Raw genomic sequence first — 15,087 nt, 5'->3', positions numbered from 1 at the left:
CATTTTCTCCTTAGAATAAGTGCTGTAGAGTCTTTTCTTTAAGAAATGATGTCCTAACACCTAGAGAAAGCTACTGTTGTTCAATACAATTCAATTCAACCTTTAATGGCATATAAAATTGCAAATATATTTACATTTAGAACATTTAAACATTGGTATTTAAAATGTTTTCCAAGAACTTAGCCACTGCCAAGGTAATCGATGGACTACGATTAACAAAAAGCGAGTGGTCTGGAATTTAGAGTAATTAAGCCTTAGAAGCAAAGAAGGGTGGATTAAAATCATGCGCAGGTTACTATGAATGTGACATTAGTTACTGTTGTTAAGAAGGTTTAAATATATTTATTTATTTTATGTTATTTATAATCTACCTTTCTCAAGGTGGATTGCACATTTAAGTGGGTTTGGCTGTGCTTCTGTGGGAAGGCAGCCTAAACTGTATTCCTCTGAAGGAGCTATATTTTAAAAGTTTTTGATAGTTACAAATCTCTACACTTTTATACCATCTCTGCTATCAACATTCTGAAATTCTCCTTTCTTGTTGAAAAACAACCAAAAAACTAATGCAAAGCTTAATGGAACTGTGGAATAGTAATGGAATGGAACTGAAGAAGTCTGCACATCACTAGGAGAAAATGACTGGATTTTCAGGTTTCAGTATAAGGCTAACAGGACCACTGAGTCTGATTCTGTATAAAGCTGCTCAATTATATTTATTTTACTTCATGTATTCCCTGCCTTCCTTCCCGGTAGGCACCCATGGTTGCCTACATCATTCTCCTCTCTTCCATTTTATCCTCACAACAGACCTGTGTGGAAGGTTTGGATGAAAATATATGACTGATCCAAGTTTACCTGACAAGCTTCCTTCATCAGGATTTGATAGGGAAAATTCAAAGGTTGAGAAAACAGAAGAACAATAAATATGGTTCTTAATTGTATGCTAGAAAGACCAGATGGTTGACCAAATTTAAAATGTGAAATGTGTTTTGAACTCCTTATAATAGAACAACAGGCTTCTGTTCCATCATTCACATCTGGATATCATTGGTCAAAATAGCAATACATGTTAGCATTCCACCAAATTCTCACTCATTGTGTGAGAGGATATGACTGAATTCTTGAATTGTTAGTAGAAGAAGGAGAGTGGGATTTTTATCCCCCCGTTCTCTCCTATAAGGAGACTCAAAGGGGCGTACAAACTCCTTTCCCTTTTCCCCTCACAACAAACACTCTGTGAGGAGGTGGGGGTGAGAGAGAGCTCAGAAGAACTGTGACTAGCTCAAGGTCACCCAGCTGGCATGTGTTGGAGTGCACAAGATAATCTAGTTCACTGGATAAGCCTCCACAGCTCAAGTTGCAGAGTGGCAAATCAAACCCGGTTCTCCAGATTAGAGTGTACCTGCTCTAACCACTATACCATGCTGGCTCTAAATAATCTATGCAGTGCTTTGTGTACACAATTGAATCGGCCATTATTTGTATATTTCAATATTTATTCTTCCATTTTCTCAACTGTTGGGTTTACCTTATCTTTCCTGGTTGGGTGTTTCCTTGCTGCCCTTCCCCCACCATAGTTTTTGTGGTAGAGCAGGGATTTAAACTTAGTTTTGTCTGGATTTGTGTCTACCAAATCCTAGTCTGATCTTTAAGCACTACTTCATGCTAAATCCCCCTTTATATCGATGTATGCTTTAACTAGTCACTCCACTAACCACAGCTAGAACCCCATTTACTGCTCTGCCAACAACATAGAGTGACAGGAGAGTCACAGGAGGGCTGTTGTGGTGTTAAAACAGGGAATGAAGGAGTTAAAATATGGAAGCATAAAAGTGGAACTACCAACCAATCTGCTGTCCAGCTATTGGAGGAAGGCCTACCCTCCTGGCAGAGCCAGGAATTTATGTGCCTTCTGTTTAGACTGTGCTTTAGAAATAAGGGAGAGGCCAATGGAATGGAACTGAAGAAGTCTGCACATCACTAGGAGAAAATGACTGGATTTTCAGGTTTCAGTATAAGGCCAACAGGACCACTGAGTCTGATTCTGTATAAAGCTACTTTTTGGCTCCAGTTTTGGCTCCAGGCAGTTTTGGCTCCAGGCAGCTGGGAAAAGGAGGAGGATTATGGGACTCTTGAACCCTTTCCCCTTTCCACAGCTGAAAACCTTAAAAAAAAAAAAACAGTTTGCTGTACCAGGCATTGGATTGGTGGAAGGGAGCAAAAACAAATGCAGATTTTACATCAAAATTTTCTCTGATTATTTCAGCTCTGCTCCCCCCCCCCCACCTGATACTGCAGGTTGCTAATCACATAGCATGCATTACATATTTGTATTCGTGTCATGTATTTTTGAACAAAATTTAAACTATCTGTTTTTTCCTATTGTCTTAACTAGTCTTGCTATCAAAATCAGGGCAGAATTTGGTGAAAGATGGCTGTTTGTCATAGTTTCATTAAAATACCTTTGTGGTTTCCATCTGAATGTCAGCTTGAATTGAAACTTTGAAGAATTTCTGATTCATTTTAAATCTGAATCCAGAGGATTCTGATAACTACAGTGTGAACAGTATATCATGCCAAATGGCATCCATTGTATATTTAATGCATTTATTTCTTTTTGTTATATTACCCCAGGCCAGGGTGGTAAGAGTCCAGAGAATGCAGCTGATGAAATGATTGGTGCGATTGCTGACTTTGCAGGAAATAAATCACCCCATCATGTAAAAGTGATTAAAATAGTAATTTTTCAGCCACATATGCAAAAGGCCTTTTATGCTTGCATGAAAAACAAAGAAGGTTCTTCATTACCCTCCTCAACATCCCTGTGGTCTAGAGTGAAATGTAAGTTTAGAGTATTAGTCCTTCGTATTCCTAGCAGTATCTCTTTACATTTTTGGTATTATATTTACAGTCTTTTATTTTGCAGCATTTGTCACTAGTAAAATTCAGCCTACCCCAAAGAAACGTTTGTTGCTTTTGGAAACGAAATTAGAAGCTGCAGTGTTTGAAATCTGTGGTGAACACAAAAAAAATGTGGAAGACACTGAGGCCTGGTTAAAACAACTAATTCTGCAGGAGCAAGAAGAAAGGCGTATCTCTGATGTGTTAATCGACATGTTTGATGAAGAGGAAATTAAGCAACTTAATGACTTGCAGAGAAGATTACACATTGCCATTCACCTGGATAAAAAGAAGACCCCTCCTTCGATTCTAGTGTCTGGCTGTTCCCGGCATGTCCTGGAGGCCCAGATGAAAATTCAGAATCTGATCCAACGAATTAAAGATGATCGCGAAGAGGAATCCAAGGCAAAACTTGCTCAAAATCTAGTTGAGTGGCAATATTCACCTAGAGGGGATCTATTCTTACCTTTTAGTTTGCTGGAGAATCTCCATTTAGAAGATGCCAAAGTTAACAATAATAGGAAGGTAGAGATCAACATTGAAGGAAGGAGCTTCAAGGCAGACATAAAGAACATGACTGCTACAGACGACCAGGGAACAAGCATAAACATTCGGCGCTTGGGAAAGGAGGAAGGTAATGAGGAGTCTCAGGATTGATTAATACTTGAATGCCTGTTACTGATCAGCTGTGACATCATCAGAGCATCCCCTTAGTCCACAGGGCAATTCTGCAGTTGTTTTCAGAGGGGGTGAGGGAATAAAGGATGGATATGTAAATGCTCTGGAGCCTCAGTACAATGACGAAATATTCAGGAGCCTCAGTACAATGACGAAAGAGCCGCATGCGGCTCCAGAGCTGCGGGTTGCAGACCCCTGCGCTAGCCTAAAAACTGCGCACCTTGGAGGCTGACAAAGTAAAAACCCTAAAAAATTTTTTAAAAATACACCTCACTTGCATATAAGTCGAGGGGGGCTTTTTCAGCTCAAAAAATGTGCTGTATATACGGTACATTAAGAATCATTTGACATTTTAACGTATGACAGTTCAAACAACAGACAGGAGGGTGGGAATGTGGGTTAAATATATCTGGGTAGAATTAAATGGATCTAGGTAGAGTTTGGTGCCTGACAGAGCAGTCATGTAATTGCTGTATGGCCAGTTTATAACACTCCCTGTATTCTGCTGTGATCATGAGGCAGTGGTGCTGTAAATGGAGTTGCATTGCTTTTTACCTCTGGCTCCTGTTTCATTGTTTGCGCTGCCATTTTCTTCCATGCTTTTGTGATTGTAAAAGCACTGGTGCCAAGCACAGGGTTGGGGACTAGTCAAAGACACTTGGAAGATCATCAGAAAGATGGAGGCACTAACTGCAGCCAGAATGGACTTGGTGGGTGGAAGTATATGAAATGAGGCAGCAAATGCCTCTATTGCCCAAATCCTCACCCTAAAACCCATCTCTTCTAATGTTGATAACTTATATAATAACAGTACTAACACAAAATGTTTTTTATAGGTAAACTATTACACGGACTTCCTAAAAATTGGGAGGATATGAATGGAGCCCTTGTGAAAAGTGTTGCATTGCAACCTTCAACACCAGAATATAAAGAGGTTGAACAAAAATTCCAGGCCACCTGTCATATGCAGAAAATAGAAAAGGTGAACTTTGATAGAGAAAAATGAGCTTTACAGGCTGAGGGTACAATGCACAGGATTACATGGTGCAGCTCAGAACCTCTGTTATAAATTCCTGCACGATTGGCAACATCCTTGCAGTTCATTGAGTGATACAACCCAATAGAATTTACACTGAGGAAGGCTTGCAGCAATTGTCTGCTTGCAGATGAAGTCTTGTTATAAGTATAATATTTGTCCAACACCACAAACAATACAACAGTACCACAAGGTATCTGAAGTACAGATCCCTAATAACACTGATAAAAAATAGTACAAAGCAAAGATCCTGTAGTAGTACAATAAAAGTCCACTAAGCTCACCTGAACCCAGATGTTTACCGGTCTTGTCCAAGCTTCAAGTCTAGTGGAACATAAATGCCATATGTCTGTGCTTCCAGAATGTTCAACGGTTTGTTTGAATGGCAGTAATTTGAAACTGTCATGGACTTTAGTCTGTTCTGAAAACACTGGCTGCTGCAAACTGTCCTTCAATTTTTTATCAGTGTGGTTAGGGTCTGTATTTCAGATACCTTGTGGTACTGTTATACCTGTGGTATTGGACACATATTATACTTTTAACAAGACTTTATCTGAAAGTATAAATTCAGTGTAAATTCTGTTGGGCTGTACTGTGTGCACTGATCTCCATGTAATAATTCAAATGGTAATTCATTGAGTGGTGGAGACTCCACTCCTAAGGGTGTGCAGTTTAGAAAATAAAAATTCATTTGTGTTAAAGGTTAGGGCATTGATGTGAAGTATCACCAAAACCTGAACGTTCAGACACACATTGTGCCTGTGAACCTGAGGGGCATTGATAGGGAGACCAAAAGTAGGTCACCTTTCTGCCTAGAGGTCTTTCCTTTTAGGCATATCACTGGCAGTACTTGTGGTTAAGCACCACTGTCAAGCATGAAGATAGTTTAAGAGTAGCCATGATGGTCTACAGTAGAAGAGTTCCAGTATCTGATGAAGGGAGCTTTAACTTGTATTGTTGAAGGTTCTCACAGCCAGAACTAACTGGCTGTTGTGGGTTTTCTAAGCTTAGTGATAGTTTTTGCTCCCAACATTATGGCTGGAGTTTTCAAAGGCATGTCATGATAAGATGTGGCCATCTAACCATGATATGTTTCTGAAGAAGCCAGCCATGGTTGAGGTGAAACATTAGGAGCAAAAACTACCAGACCACAATTGCACACGCTGGAAAACCCACAACAGCCAGGTGCTCGAAAGCATATACCCCAAAAATGTTGATAGTCTCTAAGGAGCTACTGGATTCAAATCAAACTATGGATCATGGGTTATTTCTATGAGACATGCCCCAATTTATGTATTTTATTTCACACTTTATGCCGTTTAGGATGACATACATAGTTCTCCCATTCACATTTTACTCTCACAGCAACCCTATGATTCCACCTAAACATTAGGCAGAACTTTCTGAATGTCAGGGCTGTTAAACAGTGGAATCCACTGCCTCGGAGAGTGGTGAAATCTCTTTCTTTGGAGGGTTTTAAACAGAGGCTGGATGATGATGTGTCAGGAGTGCTTTGATTGTGTGTTCCTGCATGGCAGGGGATTGTACGATGGCCCTTGGGGTCTCTTCCAAATTTATAATTTTATGAGATGGATTAGGCTGAAAGAATGCCTGAGCTTCATGGCAGTCAAGGATATGAACTTTGATTTCTCCAGTTACAGAGCAACAATCTGTCAATTAGCCACCCCCGTTGTTTTGGAAACCATGCATACTACACTGAGAAGTGGGTAAAAACAGACACTTGGAACCCAGCAAGCCTTTTTCCCTCATTCACTGATGAACATAGGACAGAACTTTGCTTTATGTCTGAAAAGATCATTCGCAATACTGATTCATGGGAGTGAAGGGATTTTCAGGGGAAAGATGGCAAACAGGAGAGGTTGCTTAATTCTCCCCTGCTGATTTTCCCCTTGCAGTCCTTTTTCACAGGCTGGTTTATCCCAGCTGGTTCTATATCCATTTTCAGAGTTCTGCAGAAGAAAGGGGAAATCAAAGGTTAAGTTCCCCGCCTAATTATAACACCCTTAATGTTCTGTGATCTTTAATTCTGTTTTACTTGTGGAAGCACAAAAAAAACTTCTTCAGTATTGGTCCTCTGTTCACAACCTTTGTAGATTGAAAGGATACAAAATCCTTATCTCTGGCAATCCTACAAAGTCAAAAAGGAAGAAATGAACAATAAGAATGGCCACGGAAACAATGAAAAAGTTCTGTTCCATGGAACTCCCAGTTCAGCAATAATCCCAATTAACCAGACTGGATTTGATCGCGGCTATGCTGGAAAGAATGGTAAGTCAGTACCTGAAACCAGGTAATTTATTCTAGGTCTAGGAGATGAGACGCAAAGTATTAGTAAGGGACACAATATGTCATCACACACCCACACACCCAAATCTCAGTTTGTCTTTATGGTTATGTGCTCATATTACTGTGATTCATATTAGACATGATCCTTCTGTAGTATTTTAAAAATCTTTTTGGGGCTGTTGATCCTCCAGTAATATTGGTTCTGCTGGGTTTTCCGGGCTGTGTGGCCGTGGTCTGGTGGATCTCGTTCCTAACGTTTCGCCTGCATCTATGGCTGGCATCCTCAGAGGTGTATCACAGAGGGAAGTCTGTTACACACTGTGTCCAGAGAGAAGGAAATGTTTGGGGTATATATTGCCCATGTCCCAGGGTGGGGAACAAATCAGTAAGTGTTTGGGTGGAACTTGTTATGCAAAGGTGTGGTTGATAGTATTGTATTGTGGGGCTTATCAATCCAGGGAATGAAAAGGTGAATCACTCCCTGGACTGCTAAACCTAATCCGCAGTAAGCTCCTTACCCTTCTCCCCTCACAACAAACACCCTGTGATAGATAAATGAATGGGTAACTGTACGGATTCATCATATGACTGATTAATTCAGGCAGTTCTGGTGATGGAGAAACAGATAATTTAAAATGGAATTTTCAATTTTGTTACTGTTAGGGATTTTTCTGCAATATTTTTGAAATAATTATTTTTTTAAATGTGTGTTTGAAAAATGGATCATCTTCAGCTATTGGAATATTGCTATGAGAAGGTGGCATAGTGGTTAAGAGCAGGTGCACTTAGGGATTTTTCTGCAATTTCTGCAATTTCTGCAATTGCAGAAATTTCTGCAATTTCTGCAATTTCTGCAATTGCAGAATTTTTCTGCAATTTCTGTTAGGGATTTTTCTACAATATTTTTGAAATAATTATTTTTTTAAATGTGTGTTTGAAAAATGGATCATCTTCAGCTATTGGAATATTGCTATGAGAAGGTGGCATAGTGGTTAAGAGCAGGTGCACTCTAATCTGGAGATTCTCTGTTCTGCCACTTGAGCTGTGGAGGCTTATCTGTGGAACTAGATTAGACTGTGCACTTCAGCACACAGCAGCTGGGTGTCCTTGGGCTAGGCACAGCTTTTCGGAGCTCTCTCAGCCCCACCCACCTCACAGTCCTTCATGGACTACAATAATAATTCTAAAAAACTTGAAAGCCATTTCAAAACTGCTCCAAGCCTTTATGAACTGTCTAATGTGTAATCTGTCCTGGACATAACTCACTGGGCATCTGTAGGATTCCCATTAAATGTATGTCTCTTGCACCAATATATGTTTCCTTCCTGTGGGTTTCTTTTGACCTTCTCAGTGCATCTTGAATAATTGTAGACAAGGTAGATTTAAATCAATTTAAATCATGAATAGTCATTAAGACAAGATTCAAATCATGATTTTGTACATAAAGTCTCATTCTTGCTGGTGTAATTTTAATGTTTACAACCAGACAACCATTTCATTTTCAGAGTAACACTTTTCAGATTGGTTTTCGCCTGACGTCAAAAAATACTGATTTGTTATAATACTGGAACTACATAAGGAACTTATTCAATTATTGTAAGGTTTTATTTGGGCCACTCAGTCTTGAATTTGTTTGGTGAAGTGTTGGCATTAGTTTTACCCTGACATCAAAAAATACTGATTTGTTATAATATCAGAAATACATAAGAGACTTATTCAATTATTGTAAGGTGAACTATCTCCAGTTTCATTTTGGCAACTAGGCTTTGCATTGCTTTGTTGAAGTCTTTGTATTTTGCTTTCATACCTGCCTTACCCATAGGTAGAGGAACTTAATTAAAATATTCCCAAATTGTGTTCCTTTTACATTCTGCTGCCATTACACATTTTCTTCTACAGGGAGAGAACAATGTGATAAACCTCAGGCTTTATTTCATTGTGAATGACCTTTGGACTATAATGTATCTTAAACAGAGAACTTTTTTAAGATAAATTTTTCCTCACAAAGCATTTTATTTTTAAAAATCAAATTTAAATTAAAAATTGATTTTTTTAAAAAAATATGTTTTCTATCAACCCTAATTGTAAAGTCCTACAAAACTGCTTTGATAAGAAATCATAACACAGAAAAGATGCTCTACGTGGGTTGCGAACTGTTTGTGAAGATCCTTCTTTGCTTGTTTGTTTTTTCCAATATATACAGTGGGATCATTAACAACTGTTTATAGGCACTACTAATTGTGTGCAATTTCCTAGGTTTCCATTTTGTTCTTTCAGAAAGGGAGAGGGGAGAATTGTACCCTACTTTCTTTTCTCCTTCAAAACTTTATTTTCTTTTCTCCTATAAGAGATGTTTAAATCTAAGCAACTGTAGGTTCTTTGTTTTTTACTCCCAAAACTATGGTCACTCACATCACATCCTCACAATGGTCACTCATTTCTTGGGTTTCATTTTTTCAGTTATCCCACTTAATATTTACATAACTTCGAATTCATAAATTGTGAATTTATAATTAGTGGATAAAATGCTCTGAAGGTTCTGTGTATTCTTTTAATAATTGAGTTTGCTAGAGTAATTATTTGTTTAGAACAGCCGTATCCCACATTTCCAAAAAATAAAAAAGCTTAGAATGGTTAACAACAAAAGGGAAAAAACATGTAAGGATACTGTAATAATATGGTGTACTTACAGCCCTCTAGAAGAGGCAGGTCAAACACCTAAAGTTGAAAATGTATCTGGAGAAAATACAAGTTTGGATCTGAAAGAATGATTTTTTCCAATTTCTCCCTCCCACCAGAGACCTTGAACGAGCCTGTCATGTTCTCAGTTGGAGTCCTCTGTTCCCCAAAAGCAACATGTTAGGAAGCCCTTGAAAGGGAAGATGGGAAATTCACACTCTGTGGACGAATATCCCTATCCCTTCCATCTATAGAAATCTTTGGTAGATGCAACCTCCGGTGGATAATGAGCATGAAGCACTTTGAAATGCTATACAATTCTGTTACTTTCTATTGGCTTGTAGCTTTCTATTTTGAGGTCTTCTTGAGTCTGAGGAGACTTTCTGCCAGAGGGAGAGCCATTTAGGTTTTACAAAGGTTCCTGAAGCTAGAGGAAGACTTTAGACTTCCCTGGGCAAAATGGTAGGATTATTAACTAGTATCCACTCAAATATTCCATCATAAATTTTCAACTGCTATTTCTTATGTCATTTGACAATTTCTTCCCCACTTCTAAAGTGAGAATAATAGTGGTTTTCTGAGATTTGTCTCTTGTCTTTTCCTGTTCCAGCTGCAATGATTGGAAATGGTACCTATTTTGCTGTTAACGCCAACTATTCTGCACAGGATACATATGCAACACCAGACCCCAATGGCAGAAAATGTATGTATCTTGCTCGGGTCCTCACTGGAGATTTCACAGTTGGAAAACGAAATCAGATTACTCCACCACCAAAAACTCCTGGGGGGTTTGATTGGTACGATAGTGTCACTGACAACTTGGCAAATCCAAGCATGTTTGTTATATTTCATGACACTCAGGCTTATCCAGAGTATCTCATTACTTTCAGAAATTGAGCTAATTTTCATTTGAAGAGCTTCCTTGTCCTTTCCTAGAAACTTTTAAGGTGTAACTTGAATGAAAAGATCTTCATAAGAATGATTTTAGTCTTATCACTTGAACATTTGTCCAGGATGGGACAGTGCACATTGCTGATGCTCATAAACATACTGAAGAAGTGCATAGTGAAATGGCCGCTTCATTGACCTCTGGTTTTCAAGTGACAGGGAAAGGGTTAAATACTTGTACTCAAGTGCACACAACGGTCAAAGAGCAGACATCATGTATGATGTGTAGTTTTGCCCCTTTTTTTTGTTCCGTTTGCCCTACTTGGCTGAGAGAAACTCAGGAAATGTTAAAGCCACCCTGTGTCTGCCACCCCCTATCCATTAGATTCCCACGTTCATTTGTGGTGAATTATCTTGTACTCTCTGACATAGTCCTTTAAGAGCATAGTTGCCAGTGTTTGTGAAGCACCTGAGTGACAAAGAAAATTTTTCTAGAAGAATTTTAGCTTTTTCCCTAAAATATATTATTTTTCAGAAGTGAAGCATGTGTCAGTAGTGGAAAACCCTATTGAGTTTCCCCCTCCCTCTCCGGACTTATGAAGCAGTGGGAAGCTCATGATGGGAAAAAAACCAGCTTGTATAAAGCAACAATAGTCCTTCGTTTTGGATAGAGCTGACAGCTGACCAGAGAAGGACGCAAAAGCAGACTCAACTGAATAGCAGCAGTTGGGTATAGAGAAATGTTTCCCAGCATGGAAATAAATGTTACTTCCTGTTCAGCAGCTGACCCCTGTTGAGAAGTATCGGTAGGTCTTTTAGAAAATTGCAGGTTTTTGTGGGGAATTGGTAACAGCAAGAGTGTGGGCTTGTGCTCATACTTCTAAAACCACAAGAGGTGCAGCTCTTTTTCCTTAGAGGGCTTCAAGAATGCTTGTGGGCACTGTAGCAAAACACACAAGGAAAATGTGGTCTAGCTTTTCTCCACTCACTTATTTCTTTGCTCACATGCTAATTGTTCTTGTTGTTTCCCCCTCCAAATGTTTCTGGACATTGGTTTGTAAGACAGGAGATAAAGATCTCTTGGAGAAAAGTGGCTAGAAGTTCCTTCTGCCATCTATGTGAAATGAAGAAAGAAATATCGAATTGGAATAATGAGGCTCTTCAAATGTGCTCAGACCTATTAGCTAGTAGGAATACGCCCGTGAGGATGTGAGGAGGAGAGGAAATCCCCCTTTTGCTGGTCCTGTACTCTCTCCTTTTTTTCCTCTGGGCATTGCCAAAGATGCTAGAGGTTGCCTGTAATACCCCAAAATGTGGCTGAGATCTTGTGAGGATTTTGTAGAAGGTTTTGGTGTTTTACAACATTTTTTATTTAACTGCGCTTACTTTTCCCCCCAGATATCCCAGATTCACAGAAATGTAGACTTTAGCCCTCCCCTTGCAGATTTTTCATTTGTGGAGTGGGGGGCACCCATATTCAAAATCGTACATCCAGCTATTCTCACATCTACATCTAGCTATTCAAAATCCTACATCCAGCTAGATTACTGCCACCCACAAGTACACAATGATGCCTCCAATTTCTTTTCCTGCTAGTTCCTGATAATGCCATTTAACTAACATTTCCCCCATTTATTGTATGACAATGCCATGTTCGGACTGCTTCAGTGAAATTAAATGAGAAATGAATGCTTTCAATAAATCTGCTGTCAAGTCATTTATGTCATGAGAGCTCAACTTCAGAAGGGAACATTTTATCCAGAAGCAAGATGTAAAAAGATGGCAAAGGAGGACAGGCCACAAATCATCCGAGCAAGCATGACTTGAGGAAAATGTTTCAAAATTTTGTAAACATGGTGGATATAGCATTGTTCCTGTTGCAGCAGAGGTTGAAACAGTTTGTGAGTACAGCAAACAGGGATCTCAGCCCATATCTAAAATGCAGATTGTGGGCACATGCAGCCTCTGGCTCATTCAGAAAGGAAGGGTTTTATCATGCCAGTGACCAGGGAAAGGGTAGTTAAACCTATCCTCAATTTTAAGAACATAAGAACTAGCCTGCTGGATCAGACCAGAGTCCATCTAGTCCAGCACTCTGCTCCTCGCAGTGGCCACCAGGTGCCTTTGGGAACCCCTGTCGGCACCCCAGGCGACCTGGAAGGTGATTTCTACGGATTTCATCACCGACCTCCCATCCAGCAGAGGGAAGTCAGTAATCTGGATGGTTGTGGACTTGTTTTCAAAGCAGAACATAAGGACATAGGAACATAAGAACAAGCCTGCTGGGTCAGACCAGAGTTCATCTAGTACAGCTCTCTGCTACTCGCAGTGGCCCACCAGGTGCCATTGGGAGCTCACATGCAGGATGTGAAAGCAATGGCCTGCTGCTGCTGCTGCTCCTGAGCACCTGGTCTGCTAAGGCATTTGCAATCTGAGATCAAGGAGGATCAAGATTGGTAGCCATAGATCGACTTCTCCATAAATCTGTCCAAGCCCTTTTTAAAGCTATCCAGGTTAGTGGCCATCACCACCTCCTGTGGCAGCATATTCCAAACACCAATCACACGTTGCGTGAAGAAGTGTTTCCTTTTATTAGTCCTAATTCTTCCCCCCAGCATTTTCAATGGATGCCCCCTGGTTCTAGTATTGTGAGAAAGAGAGAAAAAATTCTCTCTGTCAACATTTTCTACCCCATTCATAATTTTATAGACTTCAATCATATTCCCGCTCAGACGTCTCCTCTCCAAACTAAAGAGTCCCAAACGCTGCAGCCTCTCCTCATAAGGAAGGTGCTCCAATCCTTCAATCATCCTCGTTGCCCTTCTCTGCACTTTTTCTATCTCTTCGATATCCTTTTTGAGATGTGGCGACCAGAACTGAACACAGTACTCCAAGTGCGGTCGCACCACTGCTTTATATAAGGGCATGACAATCTTTGCAGTTTTATTATCAACTCCTTTCCTAATTATCCCCAGCATAGACTTTGCCTTTTTCACAGCTGCCATGCATTGAGTTGACATTCCCATCGAACTATCAACTCCACTGCTTTCCTATTGCGGTTTTACTTTCCAAAGAATGAGAGGTTAATTAACCAAGTTGCCTACTATTTACAAATTCCCTTAAGGCTGGTTGTAGGAGAAGTTGGTTGGGTTAGGGAGACTAACAGTCCCTTGCAGAGTAGCAGCTTTATGGGCCGTCATAAACCCACCCTGGTCTACATATTCTTACACGGATGTTGCGTGCTTTGTGTATGTGTACAGCATTCTTCCTCTTCATTGAGCCCCCCCCCCCCTCCAAAGTTAAAACCCAGCCTTCCATCCTGTGTCCTGGGAAACCCCAGTAGAGGCTGCCTCTGAGCATATATAATAAAGGAGAGAACTTTCCAGTTATTTTAGTCTGTCTTGTGTACAAAAGTGTGCACATTTCTGAGGATGACCAACTGATCTAACACAATGCGGAGGAGTTTGAATCATACCTAGAAAAGCTGACCAGCAGTTAAACAGGAGAATCATAGGAGAATTAGGGAGTGTCATTGCCTTTGGGTACTGGAAGGTGGGATGCTAGAATATGGCTATCATATTACCTCTCAGTAGGCTAAACAGCTCCTTCAACCTTCGTAGGCCAAATTCTGTGGGCTAAACATATGCAGTTCCTTCAACTTTCCTCATAGGACTTGGATCTCCAGACCATTTGCCATCTTTGTTGCCTCCTCTGGACAAGTATGCTTTTCAATCCACCATCAAATATGGAATAAAGTTGCCTAAGAAAGCATACATTATTTTCTAAATAAAGGCTTCAATCCTCAGAACACTTTCCATTTACAGATTGTCTCTTTTTTTGCAGCATACATCACTAGTAAAATGCGGCCTCCCTCAAGGAAAGTTAGTTGCTTTTGGAAACAGAAGTGTTGGGAATTTGTGGTTGACACAAAAAAATGTAGAGGATTTGTGAGGCCTGGTTAAAACAATTGATTATGCAGGAACAAAGTTGTATTTTGATGTGTTAATTGAAATATTTGATGAAGCAGAACCTGGATAAAAAGCAGTTCCCTCCTTGGATTCTGGTGTTTGGCCTTCCCTGGGATTTCCTGGTTGTCTACATGGAAATTCAGAAACTGATCTAAATAATAAAGGATGATCACAAAGTGCAATTGCCAAAAAAGTACTTGTTCCTAACTTTTGATTTGTTAGATAATCTCCATTTAAAAGATACTAAAATTAGGAACATGGTACAGGTAAATGTCAAAATTAAGGGAAATACATGGGCATGCAGCACATTGCAAACGAGAACGGTAATGAAACCTTTACTAACCTCCGCTTTGGTTAGCATCTGTTGTGCTTTTGAAAAACATACTCACCCACCCCCATTCTTAAAGCACTTTTGTTGTTGCTGTTTTTCAAATGATTGTGAATGGGTTTTCTTTTTTGAGAAGGTAAAGATGGATGTATACACAAATAAATGCAGATGTGCTACTTCTTGTGCAAACCAAATTGTGAAAATGGCTTGAAATGTCCACCAGGAGTAATAACTGTAGTTAAGAAAGCTATCTTAATCCTTAATTTTTCAGTACCCATTTTTGGTTTGTTGTTGTTTTTCTT

General features: G+C 39.7%; 1 protein-coding gene across 1 annotated transcript in view; it reads left to right on the top strand.

Moving 5' to 3' along the window:
• The window catches only part of PARP14 (poly(ADP-ribose) polymerase family member 14), a 36,178-nt gene extending 23,991 nt beyond the window's left edge, over nt 1-12,187 (top strand). The window contains exons 13-17 of the mRNA XM_048484500.1: nt 2,635-2,841; nt 2,927-3,535; nt 4,416-4,561; nt 6,730-6,904; nt 10,212-12,187. Of these exons, the coding sequence (XP_048340457.1) occupies nt 2,635-2,841; nt 2,927-3,535; nt 4,416-4,561; nt 6,730-6,904; nt 10,212-10,498 (1,424 nt within the window). The 3' untranslated portion in view covers nt 10,499-12,187. The remainder of the gene's footprint in view (nt 1-2,634; nt 2,842-2,926; nt 3,536-4,415; nt 4,562-6,729; nt 6,905-10,211) is intronic.
• Nucleotides 12,188-15,087: the final 2,900 nt, after the last annotated feature.

This window comes from Sphaerodactylus townsendi, linkage group LG02, assembly GCF_021028975.2.
Source record: "Sphaerodactylus townsendi isolate TG3544 linkage group LG02, MPM_Stown_v2.3, whole genome shotgun sequence".
NCBI classification, from domain to species: Eukaryota; Metazoa; Chordata; class Lepidosauria; order Squamata; family Sphaerodactylidae; genus Sphaerodactylus; species Sphaerodactylus townsendi.
Note: the sequence above shows the minus strand (reverse complement) of the source record. Positions and strands in the feature narration are given on the sequence as shown.